Source organism: Spermophilus citellus (genome assembly GCF_964194105.1).
Source record: "Spermophilus citellus genome assembly, chromosome: 5".
In the NCBI taxonomy this organism is placed as follows: domain Eukaryota; kingdom Metazoa; phylum Chordata; class Mammalia; order Rodentia; family Sciuridae; genus Spermophilus; species Spermophilus citellus.
The window spans coordinates 132,142,147-132,162,646 of record NC_138186.1 but is presented as its reverse complement, the minus strand read 5'-3'; the positions used below and the strand labels follow the sequence as shown (position 1 = coordinate 132,162,646).

The 20,500-nt window shown below is 35.2% G+C and overlaps 1 protein-coding gene across 3 annotated transcripts in view; it reads right to left on the bottom strand.

Annotated features, from left to right (window-relative positions):
* RNF217 (ring finger protein 217) overlaps positions 1 to 20,500 on the bottom strand; it is a 131,600-nt gene that overhangs the window by 43,578 nt on the left and 67,522 nt on the right. For all 3 annotated transcript variants that reach the window (XM_081295361.1, XM_081295363.1, XM_081295362.1), the window contains exon 2: positions 3,284 to 3,517. In XM_081295361.1, coding sequence (XP_081151487.1) covers positions 3,284 to 3,517 — 234 coding nt within the window. The remainder of the gene's footprint in view (positions 1 to 3,283; positions 3,518 to 20,500) is intronic.

The following is a 20,500-nucleotide window of genomic DNA, read 5'->3' as shown; positions in this document are numbered from 1 at the left end:
ATCTGTTCACCACAAAGAATAAAGACCTTAGTGCCAGTTTAGAGTACTATACTTTAACCATGAACATCACAGGAGTTTGCTGGAGTCAGAGCCCTCCCTACCTATAATATCCAGACAGGTATGGGCATATAAATCCGGTCATGTTAATGTAGAGCTTAGAGTTTAATGATGATAAACGCTATATAAAGGTTACACTAAAAATAGTACATATCATAGACCCAGGAAGTGTTTGAATCATACCTATAACTGTGTACAATGTAGAAAAGGGGAATTATCCCCACATTTGGTAGTAACTTTACTTTGGTTGGAAATGGCTTTATAGTTTCTTTTTACATTGTGCTATAGCTTGGATCTGGAGTGTCTCCCAAAGGCCCATATGCTAAAGGAGTGGTCAGCAGCCTGTGGCATTAATGGGAGGTGGTGGAACCTTTAGGAGGGAAGCCTAGGGAAAGGAAGTCTTTGAGGACATGCCCTTGAAGGGCATGTTGGGATCCTGGCTCCTGCTCTCTCTGCTCTCTGGCCTCTGTAAGGTGAGCAGCTTTGCTCTACAACCCACTCATCTCCATGAGGCCCAAAAGCAATGAAGTCAGCCAACAAGAACTGAATCCTCTGAAATCCTGAAATATCCTTGTAAGTTGATTATTTCAGGTATTTTGCCACATGACAGAAAGTTGACTAACACATATTTAGATTTCTATGCCATACTACCCCCTGAGGATTTTAAATGCTTTATTATCACTTACTATGTATTGAATTTCTTCCCAGAGCAACTTTACATTTCCTGTGCTTATAAGAAATAAACAATTGCATCTGCAAGATTTAATATCTTGATCCATTTGCCCCCTGCTTCTCTTCCTAACCTATAACCGACTGACAGATATCAGGGGATGATCATTGGGAAGTGTTATCAGGATACCTTTGGTTCACTCAAAAATCATACACATACAGGATTTTATATTTGCAGTTTTTCCATATTTCATTCTCAATACATGTGCACTGTGATAAGTAATGCTCATTACAGCATGATTTCAGATGAAATAAGACTTATAACATTTTATGCTGCTGTAATTGTCTCTAAATGATCCTTTGACTCATTTAATAAGAACAATACATTTTGACATTATTCAATTATTCCCATTTTGGTTCAATTATGTGTACATTTTGAATATCACAAATAACCTCACTTATCTCTAATTCTAAACATAATTTAGAAAAAAGTAAAATATCCTATGTTCTAAAATAACAAATACTTTTAAAACTACAAGTTTCCTGATAAAATCAATTAACATACAATTGGAATATAAGTAAATAAATAAAGACATATAGTAACAAAAAAAGTATTTCTTATCAATTCAGTAGTCAATATCACTGTAGGGTAGTTATTTTAGTCTTACATTTTTGTAATGTCAGTAATGACATTTCTTACAGAAAATTAACCAAAGGTTTCTCCTAACAGTTATACCTAAAAGGCACTAGCTTGCATAAAAAACAGAAATAAAAATATTAACCATGAGAGTCAAGCAGTTGCAAAGACCCGTTAGTCACTAAGAAGCTCTGACTGACTCAGGAATACTCCAGCTCATCATTGTAATGGCAGAAGAAGGTACTTGCTAAACCACACCAGGGTTCCCTCAAAGCCACAGGAAGAATAATGTACAGAACACTGCTTCCAAGACTCAAAACATGGGCAAAAACTTACCTTAAATGGAGATGATTTTGAACAGCCTTTGAAACCACTTCATCCTGCCATTTACTGTAATAACAAGGATGAAAACTACTGCCACAGCCTCATTAGTTTTCTGCTTCATTTACTGAAAATGTTCCCTGTTCTGCTGACTAATAGTCACCTGGTGAGGCTCAAAACTTTGCAAGACAATTGTTCTGGGGTAGGCCTGGGGGCACCTGTGCATCTTAAAAACTCTCCAAGCAGTTCTACAATAGTCAGGGCCATGAGTCAAAGATTCCTCCCACAGCTGTTGCCTTGGTTTCCCAGCCTTCAGTCTTGGCCTCCTGTGACAGCCTCTGAATGCTGCCACAATGATCTTTTGTAATGCTCATGGAATTAAATTCAAACTTCTGAGCATAGTGTGGAAGACTCCACAGGACTGCTCTAATATACCTGCCAAACTGCTCTTCACTGTTCTTTCCTCATTGTCTCTGCAAAGCTGCCTCCTAGGGCCTGGCTTCAGCCTCTGCACCTGAGCTCTTACTCACCCCTTGCTCTGAGCTCTGAAATGCTCTCCATTCTGCCCGGACCCCACCTCCTCAGCGAAGCTATTCCTGACATCCTAGTGCCCAGCTTCCTGCAAGTGTCCCCAAAGCACCCTATATGAATAGGGGTGTGTGTGTGTGTGTGTGTGTGTGTGTGTGTGTGTGGTGGGGATGGTATTTGTTCTTTTCTAATCACAGTGAACTGTCATTTTAGAGAATATGTCTCCTTTTATCTTCTGTTATAGTTTGATTTTTAAGCATCTCCTGAATGGTAAATAAAGGCTGGCTCCCCGGGGTGGCACTAGTAGGAGTTGGTAGAGCCTTAGGAGGTGAGGACTAGTGGGAGGTCTTCAGGTCACTGAGCCTGTGCCTTCAAAGGAGATTGTGTGACCTGATCCCTTCCCCTAGCTCTCTCTTGCTCCCTAATCACAAGGAGAGTCCCAGTTAGTCATGGACTAAATCCTCCAAAACTGTGAGACAAAATAAACATTTTTTCTATAAGTCAGTTATCTCAGTTACTTGTTATACTGACAGAAAACTGACTAACACATCTTTATTAGATTTTATGAAGCAGGGACAATGTCACCTTTACTTTTGTGTCCCCTAAACTTAGTACAATGCCAAGCATACACTGGTATTCCAAATTTGTTGAATAAAAAAATGAATAACATTTTACATTATTTTCCTTTATTAAAGAGTTAGAAGAGATTTTCACTGGGACCACTAGGAAACTCAATATCAAGCTCATAGTTTTAAAAAAATCCCTAGTATTAACTTGGTATTGGTAATGGTAATGAGTATTACTCTAATAAAGATTATCTTTCCAACTATATTACCAGATGAATTTTCAACATGATTAAAGTCAATAAAAAAATCTTTAATTAAATCCTCAAGAGTGCCATCTTAGCATCAGTCTCCCCAGACCACACATTTTCAGAATCACAGGCAATGTATGCTCACCTTCAGCTCCGGGAAGGGAAGGAAGCCCACTTAATGCCCACCACAAGTTGGCCCAATAGGGCTGCTCCCATCATGTGACATTCTAACCCACAACTCTGGTGAATGTGCTTACTTTATATTTGCTTTCTGATCTTGAAGGGGTGGGAATATGTCCTTTTTTCTTAAAGGTTGTAAAGTGCTTGCACTGAGGACACGGCTTGGTGCTGGAATCAATGCGGCCAAGTTCCAAGAAGTACTTATACTTGATGGAGTCTTCGTGTGTTAAGTTATAGACAACAGTTGTTTCTTCCAGGAATTCAAAGCACTCTGTGATAGGGCATTTGATTTCTACTTGGCCAAGTTGTACCTGTGTGAAAGAACAGGTGGTATTGGTTATTAAATTTCTTTCTCTTTTTTGCATTAAATATTGTTATATCTTGATTACAGTAAAGGGTTGTCTGTTATTTTTAAAGATAACAATGAGGGACAATCACTTTGATACCTGTATTAGGCAGTTCCAAAATAATCACTATGTTTCCATACTGATTTATTATTGGATGTTTAGTTTTCTCTGATCATATCTGTGAACCTAAGCCACAGGCTCGCCAACGAAACAAACTTCAACCCCATCCTAGAAACACCACGATGAGCCAGCATTCACACCCTGTGCCAATGATAGGAACAGCAGGGTGAGCCACATTCAGACCATGTGCCAACTACAAGGTGTTTCAGATGTCATTACTGTAGAATATTTCGGCACTAAACGTTAGGCACATTTTACTTTAAAAGGACAGAAGATATTTTGTAAAGTATATTATGCAATATTTCTTGTAGTTTGAAAATCATTGCCAAAAAAAATAACATTTTTTTCTGATCCTTCCACCTGGCCTCCACTTATGATTTTAATTTTACGTTTGCTCCTATGTTTCCAGAAGCTCAGGAGCAAGGAAGAAAAATAAATCAAACACAAAGGTGCAAAATAAAATTAAAAAAAAATTGGCTATTACTGATGAAATTCACAAAATGAATTTATTCAGAGGAACTCATGTATTTAGCATTTTGTACAGGAGTCTAGATATGGCTAAAGTAGAAAATAACAGTAAAATATTAAAGCACAAAATGTAAACACAAGTGATTTTTGAAAGCTGAAGGAAATAAACAACTTTCAAATAAGAAGGGCTAGAATCTCTCCTTTATTAGTGAATAGGAACTCCTATATCGCATAATAATCTTCTTTGCCCTTCCTAATATAGCAAAGGCAGGCACTGAGAACTCCTCCTGGCAAATGATGATTCTCCCTTGTGTGACTGAAATTCTGAGAAATAAAAACACATCCCCCTGAATGAGAAACGCAAACCCTAAAGGCCCAGGCAGGAAGGGGAGGAAGCCACAGGCTCTATGGGAGAAAATCGTCACAAAGAGCAATGAAACTTTGAAAAGCCTAAATTCACAGTAACTTTGAACTTTACTGTTTATACTGCGGGAACTTGAGGAAAGTAGTTACAAAGTTGGAGGGTGAAGGGTGCACGAGAATGACACGTTTAATTAATACCATGAAGGATATGAGCAAAAAATGATACAAAATGGAAGGGTCTGAGGAAGAGAGTCTGACTTTGATTAAACCCCTGAACCATTACGGATCTGATGAAAGTACAAAATGATACTTATTTGATGCTACTACTGTATAAAATGTGGTCCAAAGAGCTTTGTTTTTAAAATAGTTACCCAGTTTTTTTACTCTTTTTGATGAGTCTGTTTACAGACTCAAATTTTTCTATTTACATTGTGGTGTTTTCATGGTATACTAATTCTATTTTTTTTTTTTTTTTTTTTTTGGTACTGGGTATTGAACTCACAGGCGATTAACCACTGAGCCACATCCCCAGCCCTTTTTTGGATTTTATTTAGAGACAGGGTCTCGCTAAGTTGCTTAAGTCCTTGTTAAGTTGCTGAGGCTGGCTTTGAACTCATGATCCTCCTGCCTCAGTCACTTGAGCTGCTGGGATTACAGATGTGCACCACCACACCTGGCCTCTATTTATGATTTAATAAATTATTTTAAGACAGCAGTCCTCAAGAGAGTTCATGTAGACAAAACTACAAAACAAGAAGTCTGGCTAGGTGAAGTATATAACTTAAACATTCAAAAATGATGAAATATTTCCCCCTTCAACATTCTGTTGACATTTTTGAAGGCCAATCCTGAGCCTCCTACTGGGTTAGGGACTGAAGCTTCACAGGTGCCCATTGATCAAGAGGCAGTGAGGACAGAGTGAGTGTCAACACCTGGCATGATGAGTGCAGGTGTCAGAAGGCAGCATGGGGAAGCATGGGAACCTCGCCTGGGGAGGTTCGGAGGAGGCTTCTGGGTAGAAGGGAGGCTCCAGATAAGATCTTAAGATCTGTAAGACTTGGCAAGCAAGGGTGAAGGCATTCAAGCAGACCGAAAAAACAGCACAGACAAAGGAGGCCTGGGGAATACAGCAGAGCACACAGAACAGGGATGGTCATATTGTTCCCATCCCTGAACCCCATCAACTTAAACAGCACATGGGCATGCATCTGAATTTAGAGATCATCACCTTAGTGGGGGGATTAAAGATGTGTAATAAGAATGGCCCAAGTGTGTGAGTATGGAAAGCTGAGGTTGTGCAGATGAACTTGGACCAGAGGATGAGAGTAGAATCGCTACCTTGGGAATCTGCATTTTGTCCTATAAAACAAGAAAACTATTCCATTTGTAGCACATGAGAGTTTCTTTTCATTACACACCACACACACACACACACAAACACACACACATACACACACATACACACTGCTCATTTCAGTCACTTTAAGGGCTCCTTTTTATTGGGGAGCAGTACACTTTATTGGTTTTGGAGACTGAGTTTTCAATTCCCAGGTCAGGGTTCAAATCCAGACTCCCTCAACCTATAAGTTTATTTATTTTATCTAAATACATGATAACCATTGATGCAGCAATTTCACAGCCATCTGGGAATAGTCATGTCTTAGGGAAATGGAATGTAGTTTAGGGACTACCATCTTCTGCAGCTCAAGAGACCAGGCCACCTTGTCACTCGTTCAGCAGTGGGTGCTCGTAAACCACACTGGGCTACCTACCACTCAACATCCAACAAGCACCTTGTCTTCTATTTTGATGTTTCTCAAATTTGTCTGTAAACTCATTTTATTTCCCATAGAAAATTCCTCTTTGCTTACATACTCTCCTATTGACTATTCCAAACCTTCTCTTCCTTTCAAAATCCCTATCCTACCTTATTGACCCAATAGCCTTATACAGTATTTTATTGAACATGCAAAAATCAGATGCATATTCTCCTGTCTTCCCACTGCCAGCTTTATCAGTGTATCAACTCTGACCCCATCTTTTCTTTCTTGTTACCTTGTATAGTGGAAGGCTAAATCTACTTCCAGGACAACTGCATACAAATTGCTTGAAATGTTTGTTGAGAATTCAAGTTTCTTGGCCGACTCAAGACCTTACATATTCAAGGTTGAAATTATTGTATTTTGGGTTTTTTAAAGTATTTTTTCCTTTCCACTTTTTTTTTACTGGTACATTATAGTTGTACATATGATGGGATTTTTTTGTTACATATTCATATATGCACACAATATAAGAAAATAATTTGGCCCATGTCAATCCCCAGCACTTCCCCCTACCCTCCAGACTTCTCAGCTGTGGTCCCTTTCCTCTACTGATCTCAATTTGATTTTCATGAGATCCCTGCCCCCCACTCCCATTTCCTTCTTTCTCTCTAGCTTCCACATATGAAAGAAACATACAATCCTTGACCTTCTGAGTTTGACTTATTTTTTTTTAACATGGTCTGTAGTTCCATCCATTTCCCTACAAATGACAGTTTCATTTTCAGAGTTGGAATTCTTGCCAATAAGCCAATAATTGGCAATCTGAAAAATCACTCTCATAATATTTTCAATCTCTAATATTTCTTCATACTAATGCCTTTTTCATGCAGAGTGTTATTCATGATCTGTCTGATATCTTGGTTTCTATATGTGTATTTTTTTTTAGAAAATAATTTTCTTAAAAGATTACTGCCAAACAAAAAAATCTTGACTAAGCAAAGTGCATTCATTTATTTAGTCAACAAATAAGTGTTCCATTAATTCAAGATGCACTTTAAAATAATCATTTGACATCTGAAAAGTCAAGACTGTTTCAGAATCAATAGTCATTAGCCACAGTTTAATTTGCACTGCTTTTACTTTCTTAGTGGTACATAACATGATACTGCATCCTACAATTGATCATATCTTTTAAATTTCAATGAAGTGTGATTTTTATGAATCAGGCATTGAGATGAACTTCTGGTGAGATGGCAGGAGAGAGAAACATCACATTGGAGAAAATGCATTATAAGTAAACAAACAAACAAAAAGATTGTAACCAGTGTTACCATGAACTACATACACATAGGGAGAGTCTATGAAAGTGTCTGGGCCTGACATGCAGAGGAAGACACTGCCTGCAAAGCAAACCAGGGCAATGGCCCCTGGGAAGAAGGTGCCGAATGTGCCTGATATATCTGTGCTCAAAGCAAAGAACAGAGTGACTGAAACATATTAAGTGAGAGAGGGAACAGCATGAGATGATACTGGAGTGTCAGGCCGGAGACAGATCACACAGGCCTGGTTGGCAATGATTAAGTTTACACTGTATTCTAAGTTCAATATAAATCATCAAAGGTTTTAAGGGGAGGAGTAATGTCTTGATTTACATTAAAAAAAAAAAAAGAATCAGGCTCTTCTAGGAGGATGCACTGTGCAGGAGCAGAAGTGCAGGTTGGAAGAATAGTGGCTCTCGGATTGTAACTCTCTTACCACCAGTTGTCCAAGTAGTTGATAATGGATGACTGAACTTGGTAGCAAGAGGTGTCCAGAGAACCAACTGGGATGTTTTAAAATTGACAAATAAAAATTGTATATTTATGGTATGTAACATGTTGTTTTAAAATATGTATATATTGTGAAGTGAAATGGTTAAATTAAGCTAATTAACATATGCATTATCTCACTTTTTTTCTTTTCTTTTTTTAGTGAGAACACTAAAACCCTTGGGAGCTTATAACACATTGTTATTAACTAATCTCTATGTTGTATAACAGATCTGTCAAGTTTATTTCTTCTAAGTAAAAGTATGAATCCTTTGACCAACCTCTCCCAATCCTCCCCACCCCACCCCAACAAACCCCTGGTAATTAACATTTTACTTCCTGTTTTTATGAGTTCAATGTTTTTAGATTCCAATATAATTATGGTTCTGACATCATTCTGCTTATGTTATTCAACATAATGGCCTCCAGGTTCATCCATATTGTCACAAATGACAGGATTTCCTTCTTTTTAAAGACTACCATTCTATTGTGCATAAATAACTCATTTTTTTCTATTATCCTAAATGATGGACACTTAGGTCAATTTCATATTTTAGCTATTGTGAACAATGGTGCACTGAATGTGGAAGTGCAAATCTCTCTTCTACACATTGATTTTATTTCCTGTGTGTGTGTATATATACACATGTATATATGTACACGGTATACCATATATACTACACATACATATGCTATATGGTAGTGTGTGTGTATATATATATATATAAATATATATACATAAACACACATATATATACTATATTGTGTGTGTGTATGTATGTGTGTGTGTGTGTGTGTGTGTGTGTGTGTGTGTATATATATATATATATATATATATATATATATATATATATATTTAGAAATCAAGTAAAGGGAGGAATCAATTTTAGGTTTTTGACTTGAATAGCCTGTGGACTGGTAGGTGGTACTTACTGAGAAACTTCTAATAAAATACAGTTTACAAGGATATATTTGCTGGAAATGATTCAGAACCAATTTTATAGTAATAGAAACAAAGATTATTGATGTATTAAGAAACACTGAGTTTCTACAATATGATAGTTAATATAAGAAGTCCATGATATAAAGTATTTTATGCCATAAATCTTGCCTTCATGGAATCTCAGAATGCAGCAACTAAATTAGCCTTGGTAGTCTCTTCTAGCAACTTGGGACTTGATGGCACTAATTTACTTGATATTTATCTAATATCTTTTTTAAAAAACTTTCATTATAAATAATTATAAACATATGTAAGAGTTGGCAGTTTAATATTAAAATCCTTAAGTAGTCATACTCCAGATTAATAATTGTCAATATATAGCCATTCTTATTTTTTCTGTACCCTCACTCATCTGGTCCTATCATACTATTTTGAAGCAAATACCAGATACCATGACGCCACATTCATAAGTATTTCCATGTGGGCTTAAAAAATTAGATGTCTTTTAAAAAGCTATCTATATATCTCTCAAAATGTTTTAATACCATATTAACATTTCAAACATGTTATTTAACTTTTTTACAGGAGTTTTACATACTTAACATACTGAAAACCAAGTTATTTTGCACTTTTGTTGTGGTCAAGGCTAACTGATGATTGAACACTCACCAATCAATTCCACTATTTATATCATGGCAAAATATGCTGAGTTGCTGAACAAAATCATGTCCATTCTTGTAAGAATAAATTACTTAACTCTAAAACAATCTCCAAGGTGTCAGTAAGAGACATTATTATCCACTTAACACCTGAGGTAGATGGCTAATTTGGAACTTGGGAGCGCTCCAAAGTAATTTAGTGACTCAGGTAAAGAGGACCTCTGAAGTGGAAGATTAATTAATTAAATCCTCCAAAGAAAAGGACAGAGAAAAGCATAAACCTGAGGCCTCAAGACTCACTTTGTGAAATGTATAATGTATGACATTTATCAGGGTTATAAGGTTGGTTAAGAGAAGGTATAGTGCCTTGGCCTTTTGCTCACTCAATACCAAGGGATTTCAGATTTCCTGTCCTGAGACATGGAACATATACATATGGCAGAGGAAAAGAGAATACCACAATAAAAACATGAACATGAAACACACATGGCATCTACCCCATGCAGAGCACAGCTCCAAGCTCTTAGTGCATACTAATTGTTCTGCCAAGCACCATTGGGCCAAATTTGTTTTCAAGTTCAGCTTTCCCTGTAACTTTATCATCAGTAATTATTGGGAGGTGGATGTTCTACTGATATATGTGCTTTTTTTGTCTACTCAGCAGATACTTCAGGTCCCTGTGATATATACCTTGATTAAAAAAAAAAAAAAGAATGATGAAAAACATCAGGCCAGAAGTTTTGTCAATTTGAAGCATGATAAACACAGGGACAGCTACACATAGACGCACCACATGAAAGTGCCAAATACCAAACACAGAAACTTATTCACAAGCAATCAGAAGAAAAAGGCATATTATAAATAGAAAACTTCAGCTCCAGGTATATTGCTGGTAAATTCTACCAAGTTTTGAGGATGAAATAACACCAATATTACATGAGTTCTTTTATAGAAAAGACAAAAAGAGGCAAAGGAGGAAGCCATTGCACTAGCTGCTATATAAGGTAAGCAAACCTGCACAGGACAATGAAAGACAATTACTGACCAATCTCTTTAATAAAAACAGATGCAAAAATCCTAAACAAAATGCTAAACAAAATATTAGCATCTAAAGCCAACAATACATAAAAAGGTAACATATCACAATAAAGCTGGCTATATATAAAGAATGCAAGACTGGTTTAACATTACAAATCTATTGGTATAACTCATATATTAATAAAATAAAGAGAAAAACCACATGATTATCCCAGCAGACAGGAAAATTTTTTGATATATTTAAAATTAACTCATGATAAAATTTTAGCACAATAGGAACAAATTAAAATTTCCTTCATTGGATAAATGGCTCTACAAGAAAATCTATAATAAACATCATAATTGTGAAATATTTGACACTTTCTTCGTAAGTTGGGCATGGGGTCATCATGCCAACTGCCATTATTATCAGCAATGATGAGAGCTCATAGCCAATGCAAGCAGACAAGAGGACATGAAAATAAAACAATTAGAAGCAAGGATTTAAAAATCCCTCATTGTTTATAGACTTCATGATTGTATCTGCAGAAAATTCAAAATAATCTACAGATAAAGTATCGGAATTTTTAAAAGTAGGTTTACCAATTTTTTGAATAGATCAAGATAAAAACATCAAATGTACTTCTATATACCAGTAACAAGAAATATAAAATACTTAAGAGACAGTGTCAACAGCAATATTAAACACATCAAATATGAATAAATCTAACACAAGATGTTCAATAACTCCACATATAAATACTTGAAATATTTTTGAGGAAATTAAAGCAGCAGATAAATGGAGAGATATTCTTTGTTTTTTAATTAGTAGATTCTATACTAAGATGTAAACCCAACTATTCTTCCCCCCTTCTCCTCCCTCTCTCTCTCCCTCCCCCCCCTCCCTCCCTCCCTCCCCCCCCCCTCTCTCTCTCTCTCTCTCTCTCTCTCTCTTCCTCCCTCCCTCCCTCTCTTTCTTTTTTATTTTTGAGGAAAATTTGGTTCAAAATTACAAGTCAGTTCTAAAATATGCGTGGATAGACATGATTCTTGCTATGGACTAAATGTGTTCCCCAAAGTTCTTATATTGAAACCTAATTACCAATGTAATGGTATTTAGAGGTTGGGCCTTTGGAACATGATTATGTCAGGAAGTTAGAGTCCCTATAAATGGATTAGTGCCCTTACAAAAGAGGCCCTGGAGATCTGCCTCACCCCTTCTACCATGTGAGGACACATTATACAGATGCTGTGTATGAGGGAAGAGATCCTCACCAGATACTCAATCTCTTGGTGTCTTGATCTCAGCCTCCAGAACTATCAAAAGCAAATTTGTTGTCTATATGCTACTGTGTTCATTAACTTTCCATTGCTTTTACAAAATACCTGAGATAATCAACTTAATAAAAGGTGTGTTTTGGCTTATGGTTTCAGTGCACAGAGGAGAGGGGGTTGGCCCTATTGCTTTGGGACTGTGCAGTACATTATGGCTGAGGCACATGGCAAAAGGGGTCTGTCTACTTCATGACGTCCAGACAGCAGGAAAAAAAAAAAAAAGAAAAAAAGGAAAGGAAAGGGGCTACAGTGTCAATATCCCCTTAAAGGGTATGCCCCTAACTTTCTTCCATTAGGCTTCACCTACTAAAGGTTCTACCACTTCCAAATAGTGCCAAAGGTGGGGACCAAGCTTTCAACACAGGGGCCTTTGGGAGACATCCAAGATCAAACTACAGCAGCTACTCAGTTTATGGTATTCTGCTGCAGGAGCCTGAATGAACTAGGATAACATTCTTGATTTAGAAAAATAAAAGTAGTAAAACTTGTTCCACAAGATAAACGACTAATTATAAAGCTACAATAATTATAATAGTTTGACCCTGGCACAAGGTTAGATTATTAAAAAAAAAAGCAACATTGGATCAGAAAAGAGTACAGAACAAAACCACCTACATTTGGACATTAGATATATTGACATTATAGAGCAATGGGGAAGATCCTTTTTTTTTCAATAAATTGTTCTGGGTTACTTAGATATTCATAAAAAATATCAGTCATGATTCCTACCTCAAACCAGGTGTATAAGTGAATTAAAGGTGAAAAAAGGAAGACTTCTGCGATGATCAAGAAGAATATAAAGATAATTATCTTCAAAACTTTGGGGAAGAAAAAGATTTCTTAAAGATGATACCGAAACACTAACCATAACAAACTGATAAATAAGACTAAATAGAGTTTAAACCTCTGTTCACCAACAAACACTGTCAAGAGTGTGAAAATACAAAGCATGAGAAGGTATTTGATATACCTTCTAAGTCTTTCATATCTAGAATATGTAAAGAACTCTAAAATATTAAGAAAAAGGCAGACAACTAACCTGATAGGAAAACAGTCAAGACTGAACATGCATTTTAATACCCAAATAACTAGTAAACACATGAAAGAGTGTTCAACTTCAGGACTTATCTGCAAAAACACATTAAAACTGCAATGACATGTCATTTGGAATGAATTAATTGAGCTCTCCTAGGACTTAAAGATTCATCAAAACAATGTTTAAATAGTTTATTACTATAGAATTAATGTGGTATTAATGTTTTCTACAACCAGTCCAAATGTATTTTCCTACATACAGTCATACCTTTTTGTTAAACTTATTTTCCCCCTTCATCACCCTGAATTATCATGCTTCAAACATTTATACACTTATGTACATTTAAAATTTTTAATTCAGTTTTTTATAAGATCATAAATTCTCCGAGTTCAAACACCAAAGAGTACAAAGTAGATATACAATTAGTGAGTCTTATAAGTGTCCTCTTTTCCCCACTCATATGACAAATGATTGGGGTTTTCTTTCTTTTTTTTTTTTTAAAGAGAGAGTGAGAGGAGAGAGAGAGAGAGAGAGAGAGAGAGAGAGAGAGAGAGAGAGAGAGAGAGGGAATTTTTAATATTTATTTTTTAGTTCTTGGCGGACACAACATCTTTGTTGGTATGTGGTGCTGAGGATCGAACCCGGGCCGCACGCATGCAAGGCGAGCGTGCTACCGCTTGAGCCACATCCCGAGCCCATGATTGGGGTTTTCTTCCAGAAACTTTTAAGGCATATATGAGAAATGCAAATATATATATATATATATATATATATATTCTGTCCTTTTTAAAACCCAAATGGTGTGCTGGAGTTGGGGCTCAGTGGTAGAGCATTTGCCTTGCCCATATGAGGCACTGGGTTCGATCTTCAGCACTACATAAAAACAAATAAAACAAAATAAAGATATTGTGTCTATCTAAAACTAAAAATAAAGTTTGAAAATATTATTTTCCTTGCTTTCTTTATCTGATAAAATATTTTAGAGATTTTTCATACCAGCCTACAATAAGTTTTCCTGTCTTTTGTTTTTAATAACTGCCTACTACAGTATTCTACTTTACTGTAACCAGTCTGTCTTCCTTCCTATCTTCATGAACATTTTGATTGTTCCAATATTTTGCTGTGTCAAACAATGTTGCAATGCATAAATTTATACATATATTATTCACATTTGTACAAGTATTTCAGTAAGATGAATTGCTCTAGATCATAATTGCTAGATCCAAAGGATCATGTTTGTATTTTTAATGAATGGTTCTAACTTGCTCTCCATTGCACGGTTAAAACGACTGGAAATCTCACAGTAAAGAGGCATGATAAGAATAATTTAAGGTAAATTACAAAAAGTTTTATTTAATAGGTGAGTAAAAAGTTAATATTCAGAATTGAAAGGGCAATAAACATTTCTTCCTTAATTATTAGAAAGAATAATAACTAGAATCCAATTTTCTCTGGGGAAAACACAATGAGATGTATTATCAGATGGTAAGCAATCTGTTTTTTAAGAGTAAATACTGGGTCTTTGAGAAGGCAACTCCCTAATTCTAAGCAATCGATGAAGAATATTACTATGATGGGTATTTTTATGCAAATTACTAAATAAATAGACTGACACAAGAATGTGTAGCATGTGCTCAGATTAAATGGAATGAGTACATAGTCAACCATGATTAAAATGAACTTTCTGAAAGGCAGAATTTGAAAAAGAGACTAGATATTTGGTTACATTTTAGAGTGGTGAAATTTCTTAAAGAAGAAATTTGAGTTCATTTTGTTGAAATGTTACATACTTTTTTGCATCACTAATCTAAATGAGATACTCCAATTTCTCAGAACCTGAAAATAAAGACATGATATAGGTCATTTCTTCATAGAACCCTGACGTGGGAATCAGCCACAAAGTCCTGGTGCTGCCTTTGTTCTGTGTGTGCTGGATAACCAGGGTCACAAAAATCAACTTTCTTAGAGATGGACTAGTTCATTATTATACATCCCCTCTAGCTCAAAAATCAAAGAATTCTGAGATGTCCAGTACAAAATCAAAACTGCATTTAAGCCTTCTAAAGCTTTAGCTCTAGCTTAAAAAGCTGTTGCAGGTAGATCACAAGATCTAATCACAAGAATAGATTCCAGAGTCAAAACAGCACTGACCCTCTTTTAATCTTCTTCTGTCCTTAATCTTTCCTTCACTAGAATCTGCATTTGTAAACTGGGATGGAAATAAAAGAGCCAAATTGGGAGGATTAGAGCTGTCTTGAGCTAATGTATGTAAAATGCCTAAAACAGTGCCTGGTAGATAGGGAATACTTAGTAAAAGTAAAGATTTGTCTTTCTTGACATTTTACACAAAGTATTTCACAAAATTAATTTTAGAAATTAAAAACACTTTTGTGCTTATTACTCATTTTAGGAGAATATTTTGAATTCTGCAATCATTCATAATTCAGAATTCTCATTCATAATTCAGTGTTCTCCCTCCAAAAGCATATTATTAAAGGCATATAAACAAAAGTACAAACTACATAATGCACAGTAATAAGCACGGTACACCATAGGAAATATTTTCAGCTGAACCAATACCACAGAACAATAATTAACATCATTTCAGTGGGAAAAGGAAGCTTTAACAAAACATCTTGCCCACATGTTCAATCTTGGTGAATAGGAACACATGAAAATGCTAGGTACTAGTTCATGAAACAACTTTTAAGTTTTAAAAGACTTCATAGACCCACAAGAAACTGCAACTCATCTCTCTCTCTCTCTCCTTCTTCATTAGTTTCTTTCTCTTGGCCCTTATGATAGGTTTAAATATCCTAAAAATGCCCAAAGTAAAAGTCCTTGATTTATATGTTTACAGCAGCACAATTCAGTACAGCCAAACTATAGAATCAGCCTAGGTGTCCATCAACAGATAAATGGATAAAGGAAATGTGGTACATATAAATAATGGAGTTTTATTCAGCCATAAAAGAACCAAAAATTATTTCATTTGCAGGGAAATGGATAGAACTTGAGACCATTATGTTAAGCAAAATAAGCCAAACTCAGGAGGTCCAGGGTTGTATGTTTTCTCTCATTTGTGGAAGCTAGAGAGGAAAAAGGAAAAGAAAGGCAGGGATCTCATGAAAATGAAAGAGAGATCAGTAGAGGAAAGGGACCAGGGGAGTGGGAGGAGAGGGGATAGAGTAAGTGTTGGGGAATGATATGGGCCAAATTATATTGTTAAATTGTGTTCATGTGCAAAGACGTAACAACAAATCCCATCATCATTCACAATTATAATGCACCAATGTGTAAAAAAAAAGAAAGTCATTGGTTTAGTCATGGAAAATAACTGTACCTTTGAAAAAGTCATAGAAAATTAACTCTTAACAATTCTGAACAATGAAATATGAGATTGAACTCTGTAAATACAAAGCAGTTTCAAGGATCTGTAAGTAGGCACACTAGAACCACTGACTCAAACATGGACACATTAATGGTAACAGATTAAGGGGAAATGATTATAAAACAAGACATGTTGGGCCAGTAATCTAGCAGCTCCTCTAAATCTCTTCCTGTTCATGACAGGGTGGTTTTTTTTTTTTTAATGTTTGTAAGATGTTGATGGACGTTTATTTTATTTTATTTATTTTATGTGGTGCTGAGGATCAAACCCAGTGCCTCACACTTGGAAGGCAAGCACTCTACCACTGAGCCACAACCGCAGCCCCATGACAGGTTGTTTTTAAAATTTCTCTTTGGTCTTCTAAGATGTTTTTACCCCATCTTCTTGGTAATGGAGCTTCAAGTACTTGAAGACAGCTATCACACCACTTCAGTCTTTTCAAAATAAACATCCTGTGTTAGTCAGCTTTTTCTCCCTATGACAAAATACCTGATATGCAGCCAAGAAGCAAAGAGAAAGAAAGGAGGGGTTAGGGCCTCCATATCTCTTCAAGGTCATGCCACAAATGACCTAACTTCCTTCCACTGGGCTCCATATACAAAAAGGTCCACCACTTCCCAACAGTGCCACAGCCAGGGATCATCCCTTTTTAGCATGAGTCTTTTGGAGACACTTCAAATTCAAACTAAAGTGAAGCCCCACTTTTTCTTAGATATCATTTGAAGTCTTTCTTCTCAGATCAGTTTGTTTCTATACATGTGACAACTAGAAACCAAAGCCATTGTGCAGGTGTGGTCTGACTACTGGAGGGAAAATAAGTTTTCTGTTTTAACCTTGGTAAAAACGGAAAGAAAAAGAAAAGACAGGTCCTTGGAATTGTAAGTTACCAAAATTATTCCAAGAGGAGGTGGAAAACTTGAGTGATCCAAGTACTACAAAGATATTAGAGCCCATCTTTTTCCAAGGAAAGCTTCTACTTTCTCAGTTTTCACCTCTATTGTAATGGAATATGATGTCCTCCATTTTTCTCTCTGGTGTTTTCTCTTTTTTCAACTCATCTTGTCTGTTTTTATTTTCTTTAATCATTGAATCTCATTCTTAAGGGTGATTATTTCTTCACGTAACCAGCTTTTGAACTAGCTTATCCATTGTATTATTGCTTTTTTTCTTTCTGTTTTCCTTTTTTTTTACCCTTAAATATTTTTCTCTTCCTATTTTCAGTTGATTCATTTTTCTATTCTTTTCTCATTTTATTAGATAGTTTTTTAGTCTCTTTCATTTCTGCTTTTACTTGTTAGCAATGAATAGTTTATGCTGTGTTCAAAAAAAAACTGGGGTATAAAATATCATTTCTTCATTATATTCTGGGAAGTTTATAATATGTGTTCATTTTCTCCTTAGGTGTTTGTTAATTTCTATGCAGCTAAAGTTTTTTGTTTTTAATTTTTTTCTATTATTTTTTTTCAACTTCATTTGATTATGAATTGGGTAACCATAATATAAAATCTTAATTTCCAAAAAATAAAAGGCTTTACTTTTGGCCAATTATATGACCTTTTAACAAATCTTTTTATGGACGTTACAAATTTTAGCTCTAACAAAGACGTGTAAGATGCTATATAGATGGTTTTTAAAGTCACACTTTTTATTTCAGTCTATTCTGGTATGCACTTATAAATTGTAGACTTAATCTGATTCTGAATGAAAAGTATTAAAACTTACTACTGTAACTTTTTCAAATTATCTTTGCACTTCTAGTCATTTTTGGTTTATATATTTGATTACAACAGTGTTCAGTGCGTGCAAGCTTATGACTCATATTTCATTGTCTACTCCCTATTTGCTGTTTTTACACTTAAATTATTTTTCTACTTCATCAGAAACTAATGCCGCCACTTCTACCCTCTTTTCACTGACATTTTACTCCTATGACTTTGCTCACTTCTTACTTCAACTTCTTACTAAGTCACTTTGCTGTAAATGATTAGTTTCAATTCAATACCCAAAGGCGAAGCACCCGACTAGTTACAATGGGGAATATTAGGATGATTAATCTGCTACCCTGTAGTCATTTCCCATTAATCAGGAGAGACAGATATGGGCATTAATAACATAGTCTGGGCACACAGACACACAGGAGAACTCGTTACAACTGCTCATGTAAGAAGAGGGCTTTTAGTTAAATCATGAAGAATGAAAAGGATTTTGATGAGAACATCTGGCAATTTTATGTCTTAAGTGGAAAAAATTTGAAAAATAATATAAAAATGTTAGATAAGAAAACATAATAAAGCTATATTTTCAAGAGTGTAAAAGAATATGAGAAAACATGAGCTAAGAAAGAACCTCTCAAAATTGATTCTAGAATGTGAAAGTTTCTTTCTTATTTAATGTTCTGACATTTTTGTTAAAATTTTGATTGTACAATTTACTTTTTGCCTAAGTGTTAAGGGCATCATAGACTGGTCCTCAGTCTATGATAGATCCAGAACTGATGGCAAAACCAGCAACCAAATCTTTGAATTTATCTTGAAAATCAGACAAGATACTAGTAATCATCAGATTACACTTATTAAAATTAAGTTATGACCATTATTTAAGTTTGTTTCTAAATATATGCAGTGGTCTCAGTTTATATCCTATGACTCTGTACCAATGGATTTTGGGCCATGTCCCCACCTTCGTTAGGGTGCAGCTGAGAAAGCAGCTGTCATAAGTAGATTTACCCCCATGGGAATACACCCAATGATGCCATCATCTCAGCTAATTCACAGCAAGCAATGTGTCTTTTATGTAACTGATTTCAACATAATTTTTTAATTAAAAAAAATCCGAAAACTGTCCTTCCAATTTGTTTAACAAATAGAGCAACAAAATTTTTCCTTATAAACTTATAAACTTTACACTTGTAAAGTTGGAGGTAATCCAAGTTTGACACGTTTAAAAAGACATGTTTTATATTTTAACTCTGAACTATTCAATTTTTTTCCCTCTAAAGATTTTGGTCTTTAAAAATTGGCAAGTATCAATGCTTTCCTAGACGTTAAACCAAGTTAACATAGTTTTTAAACTTAAAAACAGCAGTTTCAACAGAGCCTTTCATGCCAAAACAAAGTATCTTTGTGCACCGTCCACCCAGTTCTAGGAATAGTCTGTTCATTACCTGGAGTTTTTAGATTTAATAAAGAATGACAGACTTTCCTTCTTCCTGGCTTCTACTCATTATTTCCAGATACAAAATACTGTTTAGTGGAGGGTCAGGACCAAATTTTCTTAATATCTCTCAGGAACAAAGTAAAAGTGTACTTAAACATGAAAAGAAAAGTTTTTTTTTTTTTTTAACTGTCTTCTCTTTTGATGCGAGAATTTAATGCCTTCAAAGTAAGGAGAAAACTTAGAAGTACAGCAATGTCTTCAAAATATGAATGTAATAGGAAGGTGTCAATAAGATATAGGTAGTGAATGAATACACTATAAATGAAAAGCTGTGATTAGATAGAAAACAGACTAGAAAATTCAGGATAAAATGTCCTGATTCACTGTAAATACATTTTAGAAATCCCTGTTGTAACTGAACTTTGTAATTTCTTTGGATGATCCTAATACAATTAAAACCTCTTGACTTTGCTATGGGTCAACAAGGTAAATATTTGCTCATGAATTAGAACTGAGATAGATGAAATGTGGGGTTCTTCACTGAAATAACAATTCACTTAACAAAACTAGCTAAGATAAACATATAGGACATCATAAAACAGAGACATAATTAGACTTACATGAACAGGAAAAGAACAGTGAAACCTTATATTTCAAGAGAATAAAACTAAATATTAAGTTGTTTTTTAAAAAATTCATACCTTTTCTGGTAAGTGAACATAGGTACAAGTGTAAAGACAGAACAAGGACATAATCTAAGTGTTTTATATACTGCAATTTTGTATTAGTTATTTCCAGTTTTATTTTATGCTCTTACCACATTTATCATACTGAGTTGTGTTTTCCTTAACACATATCTTACAAAGTAAATCCTTTTGGAACTGCATA